This window comes from Enhydra lutris, unplaced genomic scaffold (genome assembly GCF_002288905.1).
Source record: "Enhydra lutris kenyoni isolate GAN:26980312 unplaced genomic scaffold, ASM228890v2 scaffoldscaffold10, whole genome shotgun sequence".
Lineage (NCBI taxonomy): Eukaryota > Metazoa > Chordata > Mammalia > Carnivora > Mustelidae > Enhydra > Enhydra lutris.
This window is the reverse complement of record NW_019154094.1, coordinates 1387108-1409327: the sequence shown is the minus strand read 5'-3', so window position 1 is coordinate 1409327 and position 22220 is coordinate 1387108. Positions and strand designations below refer to the sequence as shown.

General features: G+C 51.0%; 1 protein-coding gene across 4 annotated transcripts in view; it reads left to right on the top strand.

The window, feature by feature from the left end:
• The window catches only part of LOC111143782 (epidermal growth factor receptor pathway substrate 15 like 1), a 95068-nt gene that overhangs the window by 53035 nt on the left and 19813 nt on the right, over positions 1-22220 (top strand). For 3 of the 4 annotated variants that reach the window (XM_022497650.1, XM_022497649.1, XM_022497651.1), the window contains exons 14-21: positions 636-797; positions 1634-1831; positions 3333-3497; positions 8201-8324; positions 9252-9302; positions 10440-10576; positions 14780-14840; positions 15958-16040. In XM_022497650.1, coding sequence (XP_022353358.1) covers positions 636-797; positions 1634-1831; positions 3333-3497; positions 8201-8324; positions 9252-9302; positions 10440-10576; positions 14780-14840; positions 15958-16040 — 981 coding nt within the window. The remainder of the gene's footprint in view (positions 1-635; positions 798-1633; positions 1832-3332; positions 3498-8200; positions 8325-9251; positions 9303-10439; positions 10577-14779; positions 14841-15957; positions 16041-22220) is intronic. The other variant, XM_022497653.1, reaches the window with a different exon arrangement.

The following is a 22220-nucleotide window of genomic DNA, read 5'->3' as shown; positions in this document are numbered from 1 at the left end:
GTGAGTGCAGTCTCTTTGGCGTGGCCCTCCTTCCTTTGGCTCCAGTTGGAGCCCAGTACCGCCTTCCCCACCTTGAACCCCCTGCAGCCCCCCGCGCTGCCCCTGCTCCCCGCACCACTGGGCTCCTTTCCTCCTGGCTCTTCCCCTGGCTGCTGCCTGCTTGTCCTTTGGGTCCACCCTAAGTGGTGCTCGCGTGGGGCTCCCCTCCGCCCTTGCAGCGTCAGTCTGGTCTCCCCGCGCCCCTGAGTCCACCCAGCAGCACCCATGCATTCTGTTGGTTCGATTCCTCCCAGTTTATTTGTGTTTGGGTGATGCCTCTCCTCTCTCTACCCCTGACTATGTCACTGGGCAGCTCTTCTTGCTGGGCCGCAGCCACTATCCTGGCCCCTGCCCTCTCCTACCTAGGCCATCAGTATGTATTTGCTGAGGAAGTCAGCAAGAGACCTCAAGCCACAGGTGCCAAGCTGAGGTGCGCACATTCCAGCAGGTGCACACAGGGTGCCTGCCGAGCGCAGACTCGGGGCACAGGCGCTGCTGTAGGACGTCCTGGGGACTCCAGCACAGGCTGAGCCCTCGTTACCTGGATGTGCCCCCTTCTCCTTCATCTCAAGTAAAGTGATGTGACCTTTCCCTAGGAGTTACAAAATGATTTAGACCGGGAAACAAGCAGTTTGCAAGAGCTAGAAGCTCAGAAACAGGACGCCCAAGACCGCCTTGACGAAATGGATCAGCAGAAGGCCAAGCTCCGAGACATGCTGAGCGATGTGAGGCAGAAGTGCCAGGACGAGACTCAGATGGTGAGTCTCACCCCCAGCACTGCAGGGGGGCTCTTCCTGTGGCCCTCTTGGAGCTCACCGTGCCCTTGAAACACAGGGCTGAGACATCTTCCTGCCCTAATAGAGCTGCCGGACATACCGCTTGGAAAAGCGACCCAAGCATTTGTGGCCTGACCTCAGTCTCGCCCACCAAGCCACAGGGTGAACGACCTTGGTCCCCACTAACCTGTGTGTGTGGACCCCTTACCCTGACCCGTGCCTCCCTGCACAGGGGGCTGGCACGCCCCTCTCCCTGCTGTCATCTCCGTTGCTTGTTACAGACCCGGGGGCTGCAATCTCCACGGATTGTAAAGCCCCGTGGCCCCCTCTGAGGCCTTGTACAGGGATGTTTAGCCCCTGGGGGACGGATGGCCTGTGCTTACCCCAGGTCTCATTCTTCCTTACCCCAAATTGACTTTTTGCCCGTTACATGGCAGTGAGCATGTCTGCCTTGTTGTTTCTCTCCGTCTTTCGAGTGGAGAGAGGGCCCTGGAAGGAGGCCAGTTGTCCGGCCATTGGGCTGGTGTCTGCCTCACTGGCTAGCTCCTTCCAACAGTGTGAATTAAGAATTCTCCCTCGGGGCACCTGGGTGGCTCAGTCGATTGAGTGTCCAACTCTTTGTTTCGGCTCAGATTGTGACCTTGGGGCCGTGACATCGAGCCTCACATCGGGCTCTGTGCTCAGTGTGAAGTCTGCTTGTCCCTCTCCCTCGGCTCCTCCCCCACACTCGTGCACATGCTCTCACTCTCAAATAAATAAATAAAATCTTTAAAAAAAAAAAAAGAATTCTCCCTCAATCATATTTCATCTCATTTCAGATTTCCTCATTGAAGACCCAAATCCAGTCTCAAGAATCTGACCTCAAGTCCCAGGAAGATGACTTGAACCGGGCCAAGTCTGAGCTGAACCGATTGCAGCAAGAAGAAACCCAGCTGGAGCAGAGCATTCAGGCCGGGAAAGTTCAGCTGGAAACCATCATCAAGTCCCTGAAATCGACACAAGACGAAATCAACCAGGTACCTTGCTGAAGGCAGGTCCCCACCTCTGCTGGCCGTGGCCAGGTCTCCTGGGGTTTTCCGGCATGTGGAGTACCTCCGGTGACCGGTCCTGTCGCTGTGTGTGACCAGCCTGTGTTGGTCTGCATCTGAGCCGAGGCCACTTGTTTCCTTTACTGTGACCCACCTCATTTATGTTAGGTTCTCTTCTGAGAGGCTGTCATCCTGGCCCGGAGGGTAAGCACCCAGAATCCTCCAGCATGTGCCACCATCGTGCTGTCTTTGGCCCAGTGGCAGTTTGCTTTGCCTCGCCATCCTTCCACTTCCCCACCTGAGCGAGTGCCATTTTGGGGGAATGGGCAGGACCTGCAAAGGACCTGTAAAGCTCCTTTGAAGAGAGTCTTGGGTATAGAAATGCCTTCACCAATGTGGTTCTCGGACAAGCAAGAGGGACAGAGCGTGAGACTGGTTTGAGCACCTCTCCATCCCCATGTAGTTTGCGGACTGGCACATGGAGGAGGCCCCATGCTGTGATGAGTCTCACCCCATGTGGGATCCTTTTCCAGTTCTTCAAGCTGTCTGAGCACCCCATCCTTCTCCCGTGCCGGTGTGAAGTCCCTGAGGCCTGCAGCGGTGGCTCGCCAGCAGAGGGAGGGCTCCTCTCCCGCTCCCCTGTGTGCTGTGGCCCCTGGGTGTCCCACCTGTGGGATGGGGGTGATGCTCGCGCCCAGAAGTGTTGGAATGGCTGGTCGTGCTTCCTTTCTTGACTGGCTCCATCTCTCGCTCCTTTTGCCAGGTTACGGACAAAAGTTTATCACACTCACGTGCTGGGGGTTTAATACTCTCTGTTGTATTTCATTCTTAAAGTTTTTTTTTTTTTTTTTTTAATTTATTTGACAGAGATCGCAAGTAGGCAGAAAGGCAGGCAGAGAGAGAGGGGGAAGCAGGCTCCCTGCCGAGCAGAGAGCCAGATACGGGGCTCGATCCCAGGATCACAAACTGAGCCAAAGGCAGAGGCTTTAACTCACTGAGCCACCAGGCGTCCCTCATTCTTAATGAATAGGTTTAGTATTGTTTTAAGACCTTTTTCCTCTGAGCAGTAAGAGTTTGTACAAGGTAGTTAGGAACCAAGACGTGAGTGTGTGTCAGTAATAATAACTGACGTTCACTGCTGCTTATTAACGCAGACAGGGTAATAAAAACCCCATAAAGGAAAATGTCATTGATCTCTGGGAACAGATTGTGAATCTGGATTTTACCAATTTCAGTTTGTTCAGAATTGACAAACATCTGTTTGAACACAGGCCTCTCTCAGGGGCTGGGGATACAGAGAGGCCTCATGGGGTGGCAGAAAGGACCTCATTCTGGTTTACAAGTGGTCTCGCTTCTTGTAAACTCTGTAGGCGAGTAATTCAGTTTCCCATTTGAATCACTCAGGTTTGGGCATTAGGAGAAAAAAATATGTCTTGCCTGACACTTTCCCCCTAAACCCCGTGTGATGTCAGCCATCTTTGTTGTGTAGGCAAGAAACAAGCTTTCCCAGCTGCACGAGAGCCACCAGGAAGCCCACAGGACCCTGGAGCAGTACGACGAGGCACTCGACGGGGCCCACGGCGCCAGCCTGACCAACTTAGCCGACCTGAGCGAGGGGGTCTCCCTGACAGAGAGGGGCGGTTTTGGAGCCATGGTAAAGGTCGAATAAATGTATTCCAGTCCTGGGATTAGGTCCCACATTGAGGTCAGAGAATGCCCGGCCTGCCGGATCCGGCGCTTGCCAGCCTCGAGTCTTCCCAAACGCGGGGTGTTTCTTGTGTCTGCTGCTGCTTTGTGTGTCCCACAGGCCCTGCAGCCCAGCATACGTGGCTGTGCTCCAGCCTTGCTTCCAAGACAAAGCAAAGGATAGGCCCGAATCCTTTGTAAACCAGTGTTTAAAGACCTTCGTCTCCGGTGGGCCGACAACCCACATTCGGAGGGCTTCCCAAACTTAACCAAAATTGAATCAAGCTCTCACACGTTGTGAAACCCTATATCCTACTAGTTGGGGGGATCATGGTGTGTGTGTGTGTGTGTGTGTGTGTGTGTGTGTGTGTGTGTGTTCGCACAAGGAGCACCTTGAAAATCGAATGTATTGCTGAAGATCAAGAAGTGACAACCCATTTGAGGCACTGCTGTTTGACCTATGAACTGGCCTCTCTCTTGCAATTTCGTTTATGCTGAAAACCTCGGCACCTTACGACCCTAGGGGTCCTGATCAAGGGCCAAGGGCTGTTGGCCTATTAGGTTTCTGAGGACTCAAATCCAGCCAGTGTTACTGTTTTCTTAGATTGTCCCGTCCCCTGTTCCTGCCAGAGCCTGCTGTTGTGGCCCTGAGGCCCAGCGTTTCCACTTTAGTCTGGCTGAGAAGAGCATCTTTGCGCTCCTGAGGGAGCCCGTGGGACGCGGTTGGTCTTCATGGTTTGGTTGTGCTGTGCTTCCAAAGCCTTTCACTGTTTGGCCTGCACTGCTGACCCCGCGTCCAGGACTCCTCCTCTGAGCCCTCCTTCTGCTCCTGACCCTGTTGGCTTCGTGGACTCCTTTTCCTTCCTGTAATAACACAGCTCCTCTCTCTCTCTCAACTAAGACTTAGCCCTTCGTGTTCATTTCCTGACGCGTTTCTTTCCTCAGTAGCTGAGTGCTCAGTCCCAGGAATTTATGGGGAAGCTTACGAGGCCTTCCCTGAGGCACTTAGAAGACGCTGTTGGTGCTCTCCTCTGTCTCCTGTCTCTGGCCCTTGCTCCTTCCCTCTGCTGTTGACAGGTTCCTTTTTGTCATGGAATTTAAATGGGGGAATTCCATATCTGCCCTGGGGCCGATCGTCCGCTTGATTGTCCGAAGTTAGACGACGAACGTCCAGTCTTGTTACATGTGTGAGGCAGAGCTGCCTGCTTGGCTGTCCGCCTGTCTCCATCTCCGCGTGTGCATTTCAGCTTCGTGACCCTGCTTTCCTTTTCCCCATCTGGCCTTGGTCCCTTGCACAGCTTGGGCTTGTCCCGTTTCATCTTAGTTCACGGCACAGCTCACTCTCAAGCCTTTTTGTAGGTTCAAATAAGATCGGTTTCCTTGGATAGAAAGTCGGCAGCGAAGCAGCGGTTTGCAAGGGTCAGGGATTCCCCTCCTCTCCCCTCCCCTCCCTGATTTTTAATCTTTCCTCATTTTCATTCATCTTGTAAGCGGGGCAAAGTTTACATGATAGTCAACTCATCCTGGAATGTCGACGTCAGATATATTACATAGAAACTTGCAACCAGTGTCTGAAAGAAAATCTATATTTATCTTGTACAAATACAGTTTTTAAAGCATTTTTCGGTTTGTTTCCTTTTTTAAATAAACACTTCGAAGAGGGCTTTTTGTTTACTCTTGAATATTTCAGGACCGCTTCACAGAGCTCTTAGTTCTCTTGGAGGTGGGCACGAGTGAGGGGTTTGGTCCCCTGAAAGTAGTGTAACCAGAGAGGTGCATCTAGAACTTTCTAAGGCTGCACAGTTCTACTAAAGTTACTAACTTTAGAGTTAAGCTCATACCATGTTACTTTGTCCAAGAGACTGATTTAAAAAGCCAGATTTATTTCTTGTCTGTCATCTGTTGTTGAGAATACTGGCCTTGCCCTTGAAGACAGCACCCCACCAACCTGTGTAGTAGAGAGAAGGTAGTAAATCATCCCAGACTTCAGCCTCGCCGAGAACTCATCATTGGGTCATCTGTTGCATCCAGCCCCGCTGGCTTGCTGGAGCCATATTTTCTTGACTTTCCAGAGCTGATTATTAAATAGGAATTTTGTAACCTGATTGTACAACTCTTGGTAACTTGGATTCAGCTACGGTGGGAGTATTTACACCGTGGGAAATGGCAGAAGCTACCAATCATTTTTTTATTTTTTCTCAGCTGGTTCACCAGTACACCACTGCCCAGCTCCCATGCAAAGGGAGGGAAAGTCACAGAAACTCCTTTCAGGGTGTCATATCTATATTTTAACAAGTGGAGAATTAAGACTAGTTACTGAACTCCATGTTTGAAGTGTTTTACTTCTGCGGAGTGATCGGTCTTCCGCCCCAGAGCTTGTCTGCCGCACTTGTGTCTCCCAAGTGGCAGATGGCCCAGTTCTCGTTGGTAAGTGGTCAGTGGGTGGTGGAGTTTACGGCATCTGTGCACCAGGGGAAATCTCATTTTCTGCTCTGAATCCGTGAAGTGGAATCAGAACCACTGGTGGTTACCTTCCGTACACGAGTCCTCCCAGGGTCTCTTAGGCTTCTCCTTTGAAGGAGAGGGAACGATTGCTGCCTTAGGCAAATCATTGCTCCTGAGACGAGATTGCAGACCTGGCTTTCAGTTCAGGGGGCTCGCAGCCAGAGCCCCTAGAATCACAGGCTACTCTCTGCCATCCTCTCCTTTTATTTGGCAGGCTTCCAAGTGATGATCGAAACCAATAAAAAAAAAAAAACCAACAAAACCCACCAACTTGTAAATCAATGCTATTAAAAACTAAGTAGAAGCTTCCAGTCTGAGACCAAGCTGTCGTTCTTAATGCACACCTATATCCAAGTCATCATTTCTCTCTGTTCTTCCGGAACCGATACATTCCACCCCTCATGGTACAGGGTGAGGGGTTGATTTTCCCTCTTGGCCTCCCAGCTCCTTTAGATTAGGACCTCTCCCTCACCTTTCTCTGTGTCTGAGAGCCCCATCAGACGCTTGCTGGTGCATGTGTGGTGCAGGTCTTAGCATCGAGCTGTCCTTAATGAACTGCATGCTTCCGCCAGCCGCGGTGCTTGCCGACACCTGTGCTTACTTGCCTAAGATCCCTGCTTGGTTTCCCCACCTTGGGAAGCCCTGTGGTTAGAGGCTGCAGATAGTCTTTCCCAGGTAAGAAAAACCCTTCCGTATTCAATCAGAGGGCAGGGGTGTAGGTCATCCCCAGCCCAGGGCTTCCCATTAGCCCAGTGCCTCTGAGAGCCATCCTGCCTCCCAAAGTCACCCAGCCCAGAGTGCTAGGAGCCTTGTTCAGGAGTCTTCTTTTGGCACCTTTGACGTCATTGCCCTGCAACCATTGTCTGTATTTTTACGGAAGCCCCAGCTCTTTAATTATTTGGCTTTGGAATAATGGCTGTTTGCCAGCCCCACGGGTGCCAACACATCTGCCAGATTCAGTGAGGATGTTGTGCTTGTTCATATCACAGCGAAACCTTCGTGTTTTCACTGAGGGTGTGTCTTTATTAACCAAAATACACTCACTGTTTCTAAACGAAGTGCATTGTTCCCGTGCATTTTCCCCTCCCCCCGCAACATTTGGGCCATTTTCCACTATAAAAATGTGGTCTTCAAAAGCAAATCTTTTTTTTTTTCTTTCTTCTGGTTTAAACATGCCTGTTTGTTTCTAGAAATAAGCACTTTTTAAAATACATGCAAAGTGCCGAGCGTGTACGCTCTAGTAGTTCCAACTGCAAGAGCGGCCCATTTCCTCCTGAGATGTAAGCAGCCAGCGTGTTTCTTGGTGCAGAAAGAGCATTTTAAAACATGCCCACATAGGTAGATGTTCTGTGAGAAGATGACTGAGGGAGGCCACACTTTTGAACGACGTCCATGCTGTCATTGTTGAATGGCTTGTTAGGTTTTCTTTCTGACGTTTCCAAAAATGCCACTGTTTTCTGACTTAGTGATTTTTTTCTTTAAGAAAAACTTATCATTGTAAGAAAATACACATAACATTGAATTGATCATCTGAACCATGCCTCGGTATAGTCACATCATGCAGCTAAACTCCAGAACATTCTCATAACCACTAAATGCCCCGTCCTTCTGCCCCGGCCCCTGGCACCCACCGCTCTACTTTCTGTCTCTGTAATCTGACTCCCCTGGGGACCTCCTATAAAGTGACCCTGTCACACAGCACTTGTCTTTTCATGATGGGCTTGTTTCACTCAGCATGATGTCTTCAAGGGTCAGTGATACTCCCTTGTGTGTTTACATACTACATCCGGTGTATCTGTTCGTCTGTCGATGGGCAAGTTTGTTCGAGTTGCTTCCACTCAAGTTTTAAATAAACTTCTATTTTGCAAGAGTGGTGGACTTAGAGGAAAACTTAAAAGTAGTACAGTAAGTTCCCACATGCCTCACACCCAGCTTCCCCTATCATTAACACCTTGTCCCCGCAAATGAACATTTGTCACCACAAATAAACTAGTGTCGACATGTCACTATGAACCAACGTCCACATTTCTTCAATGGCTTTTTAAATTGTTCTCTGTAGGATCCCACTGCTTGAAGGAGAAATATGCTGGTTGGGTAGGGAATTCTGTACTTTGCTTTAAATTTGAAATAATAAAATTCCTGTCCTGTCTCTTCACAAAATTATAGGATGATCCTTTCAAAAATAAAGCCTTGTTATTTAGCAACAATGCCCAAGAGTTGCATCCGGATCCTTTCCAGGCCGAAGACCCCTTCAAATCCGACCCATTTAAAGGAGCTGATCCCTTCAAAGGTATCTCACTCGGTGCACACTCAGTCATTGGAGGGCTGTTTGCTTTATGTCCGATGACTAGAACGGTTGCAAGATAGCACCTTCCGGAATGGAGGGGGAAGGGAGTTCTTGGAGCCTTCTGGGCCGCCTGAGCGTTTCGCCTCAGCTGGTTCACTACAGAGCTGAGGCGTTGGCATGTGGTGGAAGTGAGGTGTGCCCACGTTCAAGGGCAGCTGGCTCTGCCCTTAACCTCTGCATGCCTCCGTTCCCGGCCTCCGCTAGGGGTGATAAGTTCTCCCTCCCTCTGCTGGCGGGATCCATAAGACAATCAGATGGGAACTACCCAGTGAAGGACAGATCCCCACGTAAGTCTGAGGTCTTCATGTGACACGTTTACCCAGAGCCACGCACAAGGTGAGAATAACTAAGAAGATTTCTAGAAATAAGTTTTCCTCAGTTTCTCTGTTTTTTCGGGAGTAGGAAGCCCGAAAGCCTTCCAGGAAGACTGTACATTCCTGAGCAAAGTGCTGGGGCAGGGGGAGGGCAGTGGGGTGTACCTTTCCAGTGTCCTGTCAAATGCGGGGTCGAAGCTCCACGGGTGCAAAAATGGAATTGGCAGCTCCTCAGCTCGGGTGTGGGGAGCTCACCATCGCTCCGGGCTGCCTGTGGGTTGAGGCCTAGGGCCACCCCAGAGTCCTGTGTTGTCGCACCTGCGGGAGGTGAGAGGGAGATGAGACATAAGCGTCAAGCATGGCGAGGAGGAGGGGGTGAATTCTGGCTCACTCCACATTTTCCCCGCCTCCAGCCCATGTTGAGCACCAACAATACCCCATTTCTGTTTGAACGCCGCAACTCAGAAAAGCTGCCTCGGCCAGTGGCTGCTCCCACTTGGATATGCCCGAGCCCTTTCTGCCGTAGAGCTAAACATTCCTCTCTCCTCTAACCTAGGTGACCCATTCCAGAATGACCCCTTCGCAGAACAACAGACAGCTTCGGCAGGTAAAAGCCTTTGTTGAAAAGACTTTATTTTCTCATCTTCAGGCTATTTCCAGCCCTAATTCAAGTTGAGGGAAATGGAAAAGCAGCCGCCTGCCAGGCCTCCTATGACAGGACAGCAGGGGGCTTAGAGTCTGAGGAAGCCTGGCAGTGACATTACGCTCCCCTTCATGGTCAGGCACCCCTTCTTGCCAACCTCACAGCGGCAAGAGAGGGAGAACTAGAAAAGGAGCTCCCCAGAGCCAGGCGATTCTTTTAGATGTGTCCACAGCAGCTTGGTCCCTTGTGCCCACTTGTGTCGCATGTGGTAGCGTCAGGGGTCCCTGTGTAGCGCCTGCCCGCAATGGGGCTTCAGTTTACGGGTGCCAGAGGTGGTGACGGCGGCGGCAGCGTGTTCTGGGAAGGACGGCCATCTGCACTGCCTGGAAGCCTAGTGTCTCATTCCCTCCTGGTGACGGCAGGCTTTGCCCCGTGTCCATTCACTGTGCCTGTACCCCGCACTCCAGGGGAAGGAACACACCGCGAGTGCGGTGTTGCAATCCTGCTACCTGGTTATTTATCCACTTCTCTATTTTTTATTTTTTGACTGAGGTGAAATTCATACAAACACAAAACTCACCATTTTAAAGTGACAATTCAGTGGCATTTGGTACATTTATAACATACAACCACCACCTCTGTGTAGTTCTAGAACGTTTCCATCCCCTAAACAGAAGCCTCATCCCATGAGTAGTCATGCCCCTTTCCCCCTCCCCCAGCCCCTGGCAACCACCAACCTGCTTTTTGTCTCTGGATTTAGCCATGTTTTTCTTATTAAAATTAGCTTGGTTGGCAGGTGTAATTTACACACAACAAAATTCACCAATTTTAAGTGTATAATTAGATAAGTTTTGGTAAATGTGTGCACTTGTATAAGAGAACATCTCCATCATCCCAGAAGGTTCCCTTGTGCCTCCTACCCCCCACCCCCAGGCCCCGGGCAATCACTGACCTGCTTTCTGCATTATGGTTTTTTCCTTTTGTAAATTTTCATATAAAAGGCATCAGCTATGTGTTCTTTTATATTTGGGCTCTTTCACGAAGCATAATACTGTTTATTCATGGGGCGTATTTTCCTTCACTTTCCAAAACACCCTCTAGATCCATTCGGAGGGGATCCTTTCAAAGAAAGCGACCCATTCCGTGGCTCTGCACCTGATGACTTCTTTAAGAAACAGACAAAGAATGACCCATTTACCTCAGACCCATTCACGAAAAACCCTTCCTTACCCTCAAAGGTGAGTGACGCTGGGGAGGTATAGAGCTAACTGTGTGTGCCCGGTGCTTGTCCCTGTGAGGCTTGTCCCATGGCTCAGGCTGTCACATGCAGTGGGCCGGTGAGCCCATGTCAGGAATGCTTGGGTCCCAAAGAGCTCTCTTTTCTCTCTTCCTTTCTGTGCCCCTGTCACTTCAGCTCAGGCCCACTGGATGGCTTCTCTCTGCTATCACCTACCCCATTGCTGCCCCGTCTCCCAACAAAACTGAAACAAGACTAAGCATCATGTGCTCCCCATGTGTTCACACAGCCACCCTGCCATCTTCCTGGCAGCTCTGAAAGTGTGTGAGGCCTTCACGTGCCCCTCTCTACCCCTAGCATCTAGCAAACAGTGTGTCTTGCACGGTGTTAGGCCCAGTGCACTGCACAAAAAAGCGACTCTGTGATTGAACAGAGAATTCTCGTGTCTAGTGAGGGCAGGGTATAGCCTCCCTTCATGTTCCAGGCTGCATCTCTCCCTCCAGCCCGCACATTCCCTGGTTTTCCTCTTCTCCACAGACCGACTGGTCTTTTGCACTAGACCCAGAGCTCTTTGAAGGCAAGGATTAATTTGTAACATTTCTGTTGATAGTCCTGTCATGGGATCCCCCTTTCGTTTCTGCTCCTGATCTATGCATGTGATCTGTGCTCTTACTCTCTGTTGATCAATTTTGTTGAGCTTGTCCATGAACCAGCTTTTGGCTGTGTTAATTTCCTCTCTTGTTTGCTTCTATTTCACTGATTTCTGCTTTTTTATTATTTCCTTCCTTCTATTTATTTTGGGTTAGTACTTGCTTTTCCTTTTCTAACATCTTAAGATTCAACCTTAAGTCACTGACTTTAGACCATCATTTCTAACATAAATATTTTAAACTACACATTTCACTCTAAGCACTTCCTAGCTGCATTCCACACATTTTCATATGTTGTATCTTCATTGCCCTTTAGTTCGAGATATTTTCTAGTTTCCTTTGTGATTTCTCTGTTGAAGCATGAATCATTGAAAGTATTGTTTTGTTTCCAGGTGTTTGTTCTTTCCTTCCTTTCCATATCTTATAATACTGATTTTTATTAATTAAATTGGTCTTTAGAGAACACATTTTGTATGTTTGCTGTCCTTTTATAATAATAATAACCCATATTATGGTTTGTGTTGGTGTCCATACCATGTACAATTGAGAATAATGTTGCTCTGTTGTTGTTGGGTGTCAATATTCTGTAAATGCCACTTATGTCAGTGTGGTTGGTAGTACTTTTTGGATTGTTTGTGTCCTTACGGTTTTTGTTTGCTTGTTTTGTAGCTCTACCACTGTACCCATTGCTGAGAGGGAGATGTTAAAGTCTGTGTTTGTGGAATTGTCTATGTCCCTGCTCATTTTGTCAAGTTTTGCTTCATGTGTTTTGAAGCTCTGTCAGGTGCCTACACAATTATGCTTCTTGTATCACCTTGATGCAGTAACCTTTTTATCATTATAAAAGCTTTCTTTTTTCCTCTGGCAATACCTCCGTCTTGAGATCTGTTTTACCACCTATTGAAATAGCCTTCCTTCATCCTTCCTATGCTTACTCTTTGCTTCCTATATCTTTTTTTACCCATTTACTTTCAGTCTCCCTGGGTCTTTCTACACAAAGGGTTTTCTATAGCGAGCATATAGTTGGGACTGCTTTTCTTTCCAGCCTGGAAATCTCTGCCTTCAAAATAGAGTGTCTAGTCCCTTAACATTTAATGTAGTTATTGATATGGTTAGATTTAAGGCTACTGTTTTATTATTTCCTTGCTTTTTATCCCCTGTGTTTGTTCCTCTGTTCCCTCTCTGCCTTCTTTCAGATTATTTAAATGTTTTCTAAAATTCCACTTTCTAGTATCTTCTGGCTTCTTTTAACTATACCTATTCCTGTTATTTTTTGGAGGTTCCTTTAAGGATTACCATATACACCCTTAAAATTTTGTAGTGACGTGGAGTTAATATTACATCAGTTCATTTCCAATGTAGAGAATGTGCAACCCTGTAGGTCCATTGTTCACCTCCTCCCCAGCCAGCAGTGTCTCCTCTTATGTTCTAGTTGTCATAGGAATATATCTAAATATGTCATAAACTCCCTAACACCATCTTGCTTTAATTCATTGTATATGTTAAAAGAGACTTTTTTTTAAAGACTTATTTTTACCCATGTATTTGCCACATCTGATGCTCTTCATCCTTTTCCTTAAGCCTAAAGAACTTTCTTTGGCATTTCTTATAACACATTCTTTTTTTTTTTTTTTTTTAAGATTTTATTTATTTATTTGTCTGAGAGTGAGAGAGAGAGAGAGTGCACACAAGCAGCGGGAGTGGCAGGCAGAGGGAGAAGCAGGCTCCCTGTTGAGCAGGGAGCCTGATGAGGGGCTTGATCCCAGGACCCTGGGATGATGACCTGAGCTGAAGGCAGCTGCTTAATGACTGAGCCTCCCAGGTGTCCCTTTGTTGTCATTCTAGAAGGGTATCTGTGCCCGATCTGGTATTTTTTTTCCTTCCAGCGCTTTTAGGATGTTACTCCAGTGCCTTCTGGCCTTCCTGTCCTTGAGAAGTCGTGAGTCTCTCAGGCAGTTGTTCCCCATAGGTATTGTGCTGTTTTCCTCTGGCTGCTTTAGCTCTTTATCACTGCTTTTTGATAGTTTGTGAAGCGTGTGTATGTGGTTTTCTTCGTATTTAAGCTGTTTGGGGTTTGCCGAAGTCCTTAAATCTGTAAATCAGGTCTTTTACCAAACTTGATAAGTTTTTGGCCATTACTTCTTAGACATTTTCTCTCTCTGCCCTGTTCTCTCCTTTCTTTGTGGGATTACAGTTACTTTTATTTGGAGGTTTTGCTACTGGCTCCACAAATCCCTGAGACTCTGTTTTCTCTTCATTCTTTTTTCTTCTTTTTTCTGTAGATTGGGTATTTCTACTGATATGTCTTCAACCTCACTTACTTTTTTCTTGATCATCTGTCATTTAGCTGACCTAGTGACATTTTTTATTCTAGATATTGTACTTTTTTCAGTTTTTGAATTTCCATTTGTTTCTTTGTATAGTTTCTATTTTTCTTCTAAGATCTTCTATCTGTTCCTCCTCTTCTTCTTCTTCTTCTTTTTTTTTTTAAAGATTTTTTTTATTTATTTATGACAGAGATAGCAAGAGAGGGAAGACAAACACGGGGGAGCTGGAGAGGGAGAAGCAGGCTCCACACTGAGCAGAGAGCCCGACATGGGGCTGGGATCATAACCTGAGCTGAAGGCAGACCCCCGAAGCCTGAGCCACCCAGGCGCCCCACCTATCCATTCCTCTCAAGTGTACTTCCCTTTACTTCATTAAACACAGTTATTCTTGCTTCAAAGTCATCCTCATCAAAGAATTCTAAAACATCTGGGTCCTCTTGGGATTGGTTCTATTGATTATCTTTTCCCTTGAGAACTGGCCGCAGGTTTTTCTGTTCTTGTTATGTTGCATGATTTGAAGATGTATCCTGTGAACTGTGAGTGCTCCCTCGTGGTGATGGGCTGCTGCTGTGTGCCGAGAGCCCAGGTGGTTCAGTTTCAGCAGGCATTTGACTCCGTGAGGCTCCACTGCACACTCACTTTCTCTCACCTGTAGTGGCGTGCCTGTGACCTTAGCTGTAGGCTGCATTCAGTCTCCCCTCCCTCACACGGTACTGGGGTCAGCCCTTGCCTTGGGCAGAGCTTATCATGAAATTTTGGACTCCCAGTCTCTGCCTCTCCCTTTCCCATGACTGTGGTTGTCTCAGACCACCATCCTCTGGTCTTTAGCCAGAAAGACAGGGAGTCTTTTGTTGGGGTCTAGCCTTCCGAAACCCTCAGATTATAGCTGTTGAGACAGAAGGCTCAACCTTGTGCTGTTGGCCCCTGCCAACTTGGACTTCCAGGCTAGTCTTCCTGCTCTGGCTCACTTCTGAGCCTTCAGGTGGTTGCTTAAGTTTACTTAATTTTTTTTTTCTTCACATTTGTCCAGAGTTTATAGGTCTGCTCAGCAGAGGGGGTTGGTCTGTTGGGATTTTTACTCCACCAGCGTTTAGCCAGAGTCATCTTCTCGTCCTCGTGGCCAGCACCGGATTCCGTGTACACAGATGGTGGGAAAGTCTGTGGTTGGACGATGGCTGGGTGAACGAATGAATTGCTTTTTACTCTTCCCTCTCTCCTTTCACTCAGCTCGACCCCTTTGAATCCAGTGATCCTTTTTCGTCCTCCAGTGTCTCCTCAAAAGGATCAGGTGAGACTGATGACTTATTTTCCTTCTGCCTCTCCCCCAGCCAGACCCAGTTCCTGCTTTCATTTCCAAAGCTGTGTGTCCTCAGAGTTTATGTCATTAGTCAGTGGCACCCAGACCCTCGCCTGAGGCACTTCGGCCAAAGCCAGCTCCCCCAGCTGCTCGTCTTTCCAAAAAGGAAGGTTGGGGGCAGGAATTCAGTCAATGATAACACTAGTGTTCCTGGTTACCCTTTACTCATTTCTTTGTACAGATCTTTGATTTGTACCTTCACATCTTTTTCCTAAAAGAATCCAAGTTTGCAGGACGCCTGGGTGGCTCAGTTGGTTAAGCAGCTGCCTTCGGCTCGGGTCATGATCCCAGCGTGCTGGGATCAAGTCCCGCATCGGGCTCCTTGCTCGACGGAGAGCCTGCTTCCCCCTCTGCCTCTGCTGCCACTCAGCCTGCCTGTGCTCGCTCGCTCTCTCTCTCTCTCTGGCAAATAAATAAAATCTTTAAAAAAAAAAAAAAAAAAGAATCCAAGTTTGACCGAGGGTCCTGGCTTATGCATTAAATAAAGGGGGAGCATTTGGGTCCCCCCCGCCCGCTTTGGGGGAACAGGCCCCACTTGGACCTGCCTCCTTGCCTAGCAGCTCATGCTCATTGGTGATAGAGTTTGGGTTCATAGGTGGGCGTGGGGGTTATGCAGGCAAGCCGTCCCACTGAAGGAGAAATCTCCACAAAATGCGCCCACAGACGAGCTCTCCGCATGCATGGTGTGGGTGGTGGGTCACTGCGGACCTGCACCTCTCTCCCCAACCCAGGACAGTAGCCTGCTGCCCGTGAGCAGTGCTGGCTAGAAGTACAGATAGGGGGCACAGTCGCTGTGGCTCAGCCTGAGGCGGCCATCGTGGTGAGAGGCTTCTGGCTGGGCCGCACCAGCCACGAGCCAGAGTGGGTTGGGGGCCGGGAGGCCATGTTGAGGAACCGCATCCAGATGTACAACCCTGGCCAGCAAATGCTACCTCCTGGGATGTCCCGTGCTGGGGGCCGTGCACTACCGAGAGGCTGCGCTCCCCTGCCCCTGGAGGTGCGTTCCGCGGACGCCTTGTAACTCTGCCTCTGTTGGTGCTACTTGCAGGTCCCTTTGGAACCTTAGATCCCTTCGGAAGTGGGTCCTTCAATAGTGCTGAGGGCTTTGCCGACTTCAGCCAGATGTCCAAGGTAAAGCCCCTCATACAGAGCACGCGCGTCTCTGCCAGTGTCTTTGTGCCTCTTGTCGTGGTCGTGTCGTGAGCGGCCAGGCGTGATTGTTAGCACCACGTATGTATCTCCCAGCACCTGTCAGATGCATCCTCACGTGCGGTCATGAGCCGGCAGGCGGGGTCTAGAAAATGCGTGTGGTTGTGATCAGTTCCAGTGCCCTTCCTCTGAGCGAAACTGCCAGGGCTCTGCATCCCTCCACGAGGCCCACATGTCTCTCCCCCAGCCCTTCTGGTATCGCCAGATCTCAGGCAGTAGAGCTGTGGCTGCGCGGGCTCAGAGGAGGTGTCAGGCACGGGGGTCTCAGGAGGGGCACAGTGGGGGGCAGGCCCGGTATGCCGGCAGCTGAGGCTGGAACTATGGGCCCCAGGCTGGAGGCAGGAGGCGTCCAGAGAAAGTGGGCCGGTTATGTAAGTGGGAGCTGCCCGAGACAACTGGAGAAGGGTTTGGAAAGCAAGGGCTAGGTTCTGTGAACAGATATACGGGTGGAAAGGGAGCTGTTCAAGGCAGATGGTGTTCCCGCAGTTGTCGGGCTGGGCCGTATCGGTTTGGCCACTGTCGTAAATACAGCCTCAGATGGAGTTGAGGTCCTTTTGGGTGGAGGGGCTGGGGGAAGTGTGGCTAGAAAGCTAAATCTTCAACGTAGCAAGAAGTCAGTCAGTAGATCTTGTCCAAAATGGACAGGTCAAGAAATAACAGTAGAAGCCCAAGATTGTGGAGGTAAATCCCAGAAGAAACTGCTGAGAAGTCAAAGGCGTTGGCCATGGTGAGTGGGAAAGGCAATGGTCTAAGAGTCTGCTGCTCTTTGTTACAATCTTTAGTGTCCTCTGCTTTTGAGCATGAGTACGTATTTCTTTGATAAGTATTAAAGGAAAGCAACCTTAGGTGTGCCCCATGTTGGCCTCCGGGCCCCGTCTCCAGGACCTATTCGTGCTCTGCGGCTTCTTGGCCGCCCCTCAGGCAGGTGAGGGCCTCATGGAGCACAGCCTGCGGCCAGTGTCCTGCTTTCTTTACTCACCCCACCAGGCTTCAGTATCCACTGCTCCGGCCTGGGTACCATCAGCATGGGTGGGCGTGGCCACAGGCAGGAAACAGTCCCCATCCGTCAACTCACCTCTTGGGGAGGCTCAGAAGCCAGATGTTGGAGAGGGAGCTGGGGAGGGACTCTCCTGAGCATATGGGAACCGAGAGTCCGCAACAAGGAGTCACTTGCTTCTGGCCCCCTGCCAGCCCCTGCTGGACGTCCCCACCCTGCCATCTCCTTGGTGCATCCTGCCTGCTGGCTCCATGTTCACTCAGCCTGACGGGCACACACTTGTCTGGGCCCTCGGCACTTGTGGTGAACCAGGGTGATTGTGGCGCACAGCTTTGAGAAACATTTGAGATTCTGTTTAGGTTTTCAAAGAAGCACGTGAGCGTACATTGTCAAGATAGCAAAACCAGCTTCTGGCCAGAGAGAGAATGTTTGCCTTTCGGCTGTGGTAGGAGGGAGCCCAGAGGGGCTGGTGTAGCCACCTCTCTGATTCCAGTGCCTGGAGGGAACGAACCTGCCTCCCCTGTGCGGGAACACTGTGACTCTGATGGTCGGGACGCGGTCTGGGATTGGCCCGAAGGCACCAGGGCAGGAGGTCTGCTCACACATTTGCCTGTTGCTTAGTGGCTGTTACACGTGCTGTTGCTCCTCGAGTGGAGCTGTGTGTCCTCTGCTTCCGTCCCTGCTTAGCAGGCAGGAAATCAACTCCTGAAATCAGAGAACTTGTGCCACATGGTGGCAGCAATCCCCAAATGAAGGGGTCTGCATGGGCTACTCGAGCTGTGAGCGTGGGCCCTCTTTCCTCTCCCCTCTCCCTTCAGGAGGCTGGCCCCAGCCGCAGAGCCTGGGAGAGTTACCAGGGGCCAGGGCTGAGCCCAGGACAATGGTATGGGCAAGGCCCTGGTTTTGAGAGGTGCGCTGGTAGAGGCTGCCTGGGCTGGTGGAGGGCTGCGCGGGGCGGCCAGTCTTGGGGGGCTCCGGACAGCAGAATGGCCAGGCCTCTCTCTTCCAGGCAGTCTCTGAGTGTCCTGGGGCTGCCGCGACCCCCTGGAGCTAGGTGGTTCAGAGCCTGGCCCTGCTGTTTTCTGCCTATTCTAAGCTAACATCGCGTTTTTCCTCTGACTCGGCTTCCCTCTCCTTGTCCGTGTGTCCCTCGATCAGGCTGCACACACATGTGCACTTATGACTTAAGAGCTGGTGGCCCCTTCCTGTTCACGGCGCCTGGCGGGACAGAGCTGGACGGGGCCGTGGAAAATTTGTCTCGGGCGCTCCTTTGTTTGGTTTCCACGCTCCTGTCAGCGCCTGATGTGCCACTTGTCCTGTGGAACACCGAGCCCTAACCTTGTTGGTCTGTTTTTCCCTTTGGTTCCCTTTCTGTTTTTCAAGAAAAACATCATGTGTATAAATAAAATGCTGAAGGAAATGAAAGTAAAGTGGCAAGAAGGCTTTCTTTCTTTTTTTTTTTTTTTTTTTTTTTGGCTTCTTGGTTTTATGTTTTCTTTTGCTAATGTTTTTTACATCGCCAGCTTTTCCCCATCAGAGTGGGGTGGTAAGGTGATGCACACTGCGCCCTTTCTTAACTCCACCCTAAACTGAGGGGTCCTCCTCTGCCTGGCGGTGCTGCGTGTTTCTGACAGCCAGTGAGCTGGTTTGGGAGTTTCTTTGGGCTTGTGCTCGAAGTGGAGGTCCCCCCATACCTGCAGAGAGGTTTTTTTTTTTTTATAGACCCTGTTAATCTGTCACCTTGCTTTAGGAACAAATTCTGAACATCTGAGAATAAAAACAAGACTCAAATATAATGATTTCACCCCTGTCCCATGAAAAAAAGCTATCTCCACTCTATCTCTTTGGCTAGTTGGCAGGGCCTTTCCAGTCGTTTCTCCAGTGGTGTTTAAAGCTATGCATTCCCATTGAGGGCTGTTTCTTAAAAGTTTCTAAAAGAGTTGCTTGCTTTAAACCAGCTCTTCAAACTGTGAACCCCAAACATGTTCCTCTTAGAGCTGCTTTTTATAGTGGCTTTTCTCTTATTTTTTCTTTTTCTTTCTTTTTTTTCTTTTCTTTTTTTTTTTTTTTTTTTTTTTTTTTTTTTTGAGCACACTTGACGCTGTGCCAGCCCAGAGAGCCCCTGCCGGCTTTACTGAAACCTTTCTAAAAATAGCCACTTTCCCTGAAGCTGTAGCCTGAGGAGGAACGAGTCGGGTCCCAGAGGAGGCCTCTTGGGAAACCTGGAGTCATGAAAAGTGGGATTCGGAAATGACTTGGGCTTGGCGGTCAGAAGGGCTACAGCTCCCAGTCACGGGGAGAGTGGCCTTTATGGTTGGAGCCCTGTCACGCCGGAGCGAGCCCACCGGCTCAGTGGGTTTGAGCCCAAGAGAGGGGCGGAGAGTCAGCCTGGCGGCTCGTGGTCCAGGCTGCAGCACGTGGGCTAGGGGGACTCTACGTGGGGTGTGTCCAGAGGGCTCTGGACGCCACTCTGCACCCCTTCCCCAGAGCTGGTGTGTTCCTGAGCCCCAAGACAAAGACTGGCGTCCGTGGGGGGCCTTCGGGCCGGTCACGCCTCCTCTCTGCTAAGAAGTGGGTTTTGATTCCTGCCTGCTCGTCTCAGGCCGTGCGGGGGTGCGTGAACCTGTCTTCTGGTCCGTGAATGGCAGAGGCAGGAGCAGAGCCCACATGCCCTCCCAGCTCGTTTGCACACTCCCTCGTCTCCATTCTTCCCCAAACTGCAGACCCTCAACCACCATTTTAAGGCTAAGCTGTGGCTGGACACTTTGTCTCTGCTCCCACGCCATCTCCCCCTGGGGTGAAGTCTGTGGATAACAGCAAGCAGCGGGCATAAAAGCTCGGTAGCTGACGGTGGTGTCTGCGGACTTTTACAGGCATCTAAAGGAATTCCGGTCATGCCCACGTCCTTGGCATGATAATAATCGTGCCATCTTTGTGCTCTGCAGTCGGGGTGCCCTTTGGAGCAGCTTACACATGACTTGGTTGCATTTTTGCGGCAGCCCAAGGGCTACAGTGTGTCGTTAATGGTCATTTCACAGATGAGGACACGGAGGTATGGAGCAGTTAGTAGTGCCGGGGCTGGGACTCCAGACCCTAACCCTGGCCACTGTGCTCTGCAGCCTGGCCAGGCACATGTTCCAGAAACTGGAGCTGCAGGATTTTCAAAGACTCCCTGAGTTTTGTACCTTAAAGGACAAGTGTCCACAGAGCCCAGAGGAGGGAAGCAGTAGCCATGGAGGGAGGTGCCTCCTTGTCCTACCACGATCCTGCCAGCCCCATTGGCCTCTCTTGCTCAGAGCTTCCTGGGGGACAGCATGGTCTTGGCAGGGAAATGAGTCTTGCTCATCTGTCCTGCATCTTCCTCGCGGCTTTCTCTGGCCCGCTGAGCCCTCGGCCGGCTCTGCCTGGAAAAGGCCCCAGACCTACCTCGGTGGGTGGGCTGCCAGCAGCAGAGGGCAGGGCCCAGGAGCCTTGGCCCTGGAGGCAGACAACGTGGGTTCCTATCCTGACTCTACCACTGAGGTGCTGTATGACTGCAGGCTGCATCTCATCTCTGTGCCTCAGTTTCCTTGTGTGTAAAATGGCGGCGTTGTTGGAAAGGAGGTGAGAAGATCAGTGCAGAGCCAGCATTTCCTGCCTTGGAGGTCCTGGGTGCTGGTAGAGTTGAATCAGGGTGCCCAGTAGGATGCCCAGCTGCCTCTCCAGGCCCCCTCCCGCTCACCGTGGGCTGGCCCCCTTTCCCCCACCTGAGACTAGTATCTACGGCTATAACTGAGGCATAGGTTGCCACATGCATGTCCTGGTGACCAGATTCCAGGAGGTAGGGTGCACATCCTATGACCAGATCCCAGTGGAGTGGGGGGCCTGAGCTGGCCCATCTGTGGCTTGTCTCCCTGCCAGTGGGGGTTTGTCGTGCCCAGCGCTGTGCTGGCTTTCAGGGTAGGGGGTGCCCATGGAGACCAGTCACAGCCCGCCACAGGCCCAGACAGCAACTGTCCTGACCCGTCACCTGGGCCCATTCACAGCAGACCCAGCCAGGTTGGGGGGGGGCACGTGCTTGCCCATGGTGACATGTGTCCTGTGGAGTCCCATCAGGATGTCAGGTGGGCACAGTTAGCAGGAAGGGGTGTCAGAGCTCTAGGGGGTGGGAGTGAGATCTGGTCTGGTCAGTCTCTGAGGAAAAGAGGGGGCTTCGGGTGGATGGGGTAGACCGAGCTCCCCAGCTGGAGATGCTGTGTCTATGGGGCCCTGGAGACCAGGGTGCAAGGGGTTCCAGGGACTGGGGGAATTGTTGAGGGTATGGGGCAGCTACGGAGATGTGATGGGAGAATTGGGTAGTGGGGGCTGTGATGAAGGCCCTGTGTGCCTTGAAGAGTGCTCCGGAGGTTAGCTGTGGGTGCTGGGGCTCTCGAGTGCTCTGTACCCGCCTGTCCTCTCCGCCTGTACAGCTGCCCTCCATCTCTCTCTTGCTGGGATGACATGGGTCCGATTTGCACTTGGTGGGAGCAGGGGTGGAAGGTCCAGGCTGGAGGAGCCCGACGGAGGCAGCCAAGGGTGTGCCGACAGGACTGGGAGTGGGCTCCAACCGGATTCATGTATAGGCGGCAGCACCCGTGGACCACATGGGGGCGAGGAGGCGGTCTGCTGCCTTTCTGACCCAGTGCCCGGAGCTGCCCATCACTGACTGGGGGCAGCAGCCACATGGGCTGGTGCTCAGCCCAGAGGTGGCACACAGAGAGGGATCTGTGGCCAGTGCGAGGATGGGGGTGGGGCCCCTCTCTGAAGCGTGGACAGGAGGCCCAGGGAATCCTGGGGTCAGGAAAGACTTGCTATCCCTGTGTGGCAGTGGCGCGTGTGGCAGGGGACACCCCTCACATGACATAGGCCTGTTGAGGTGCAGGGCGGCTCTCGCCTGCTCTGTGTTTGCTGGCTTGTCCCTCCCAGGCCAGAGGACCCTGGCTATTGAGGGTAGAGGAAAGCAGGGTCTCGTGAGAGACCTGGGTCCCCCTGGGGGCCCCGCCGTGGAGCCCGGAGGGTTGGGGGCCTCACTGAGGCTCTCGGTACTTGAACGTTGGCTGAATGGACATCCGTTGCCTCCATTTTAA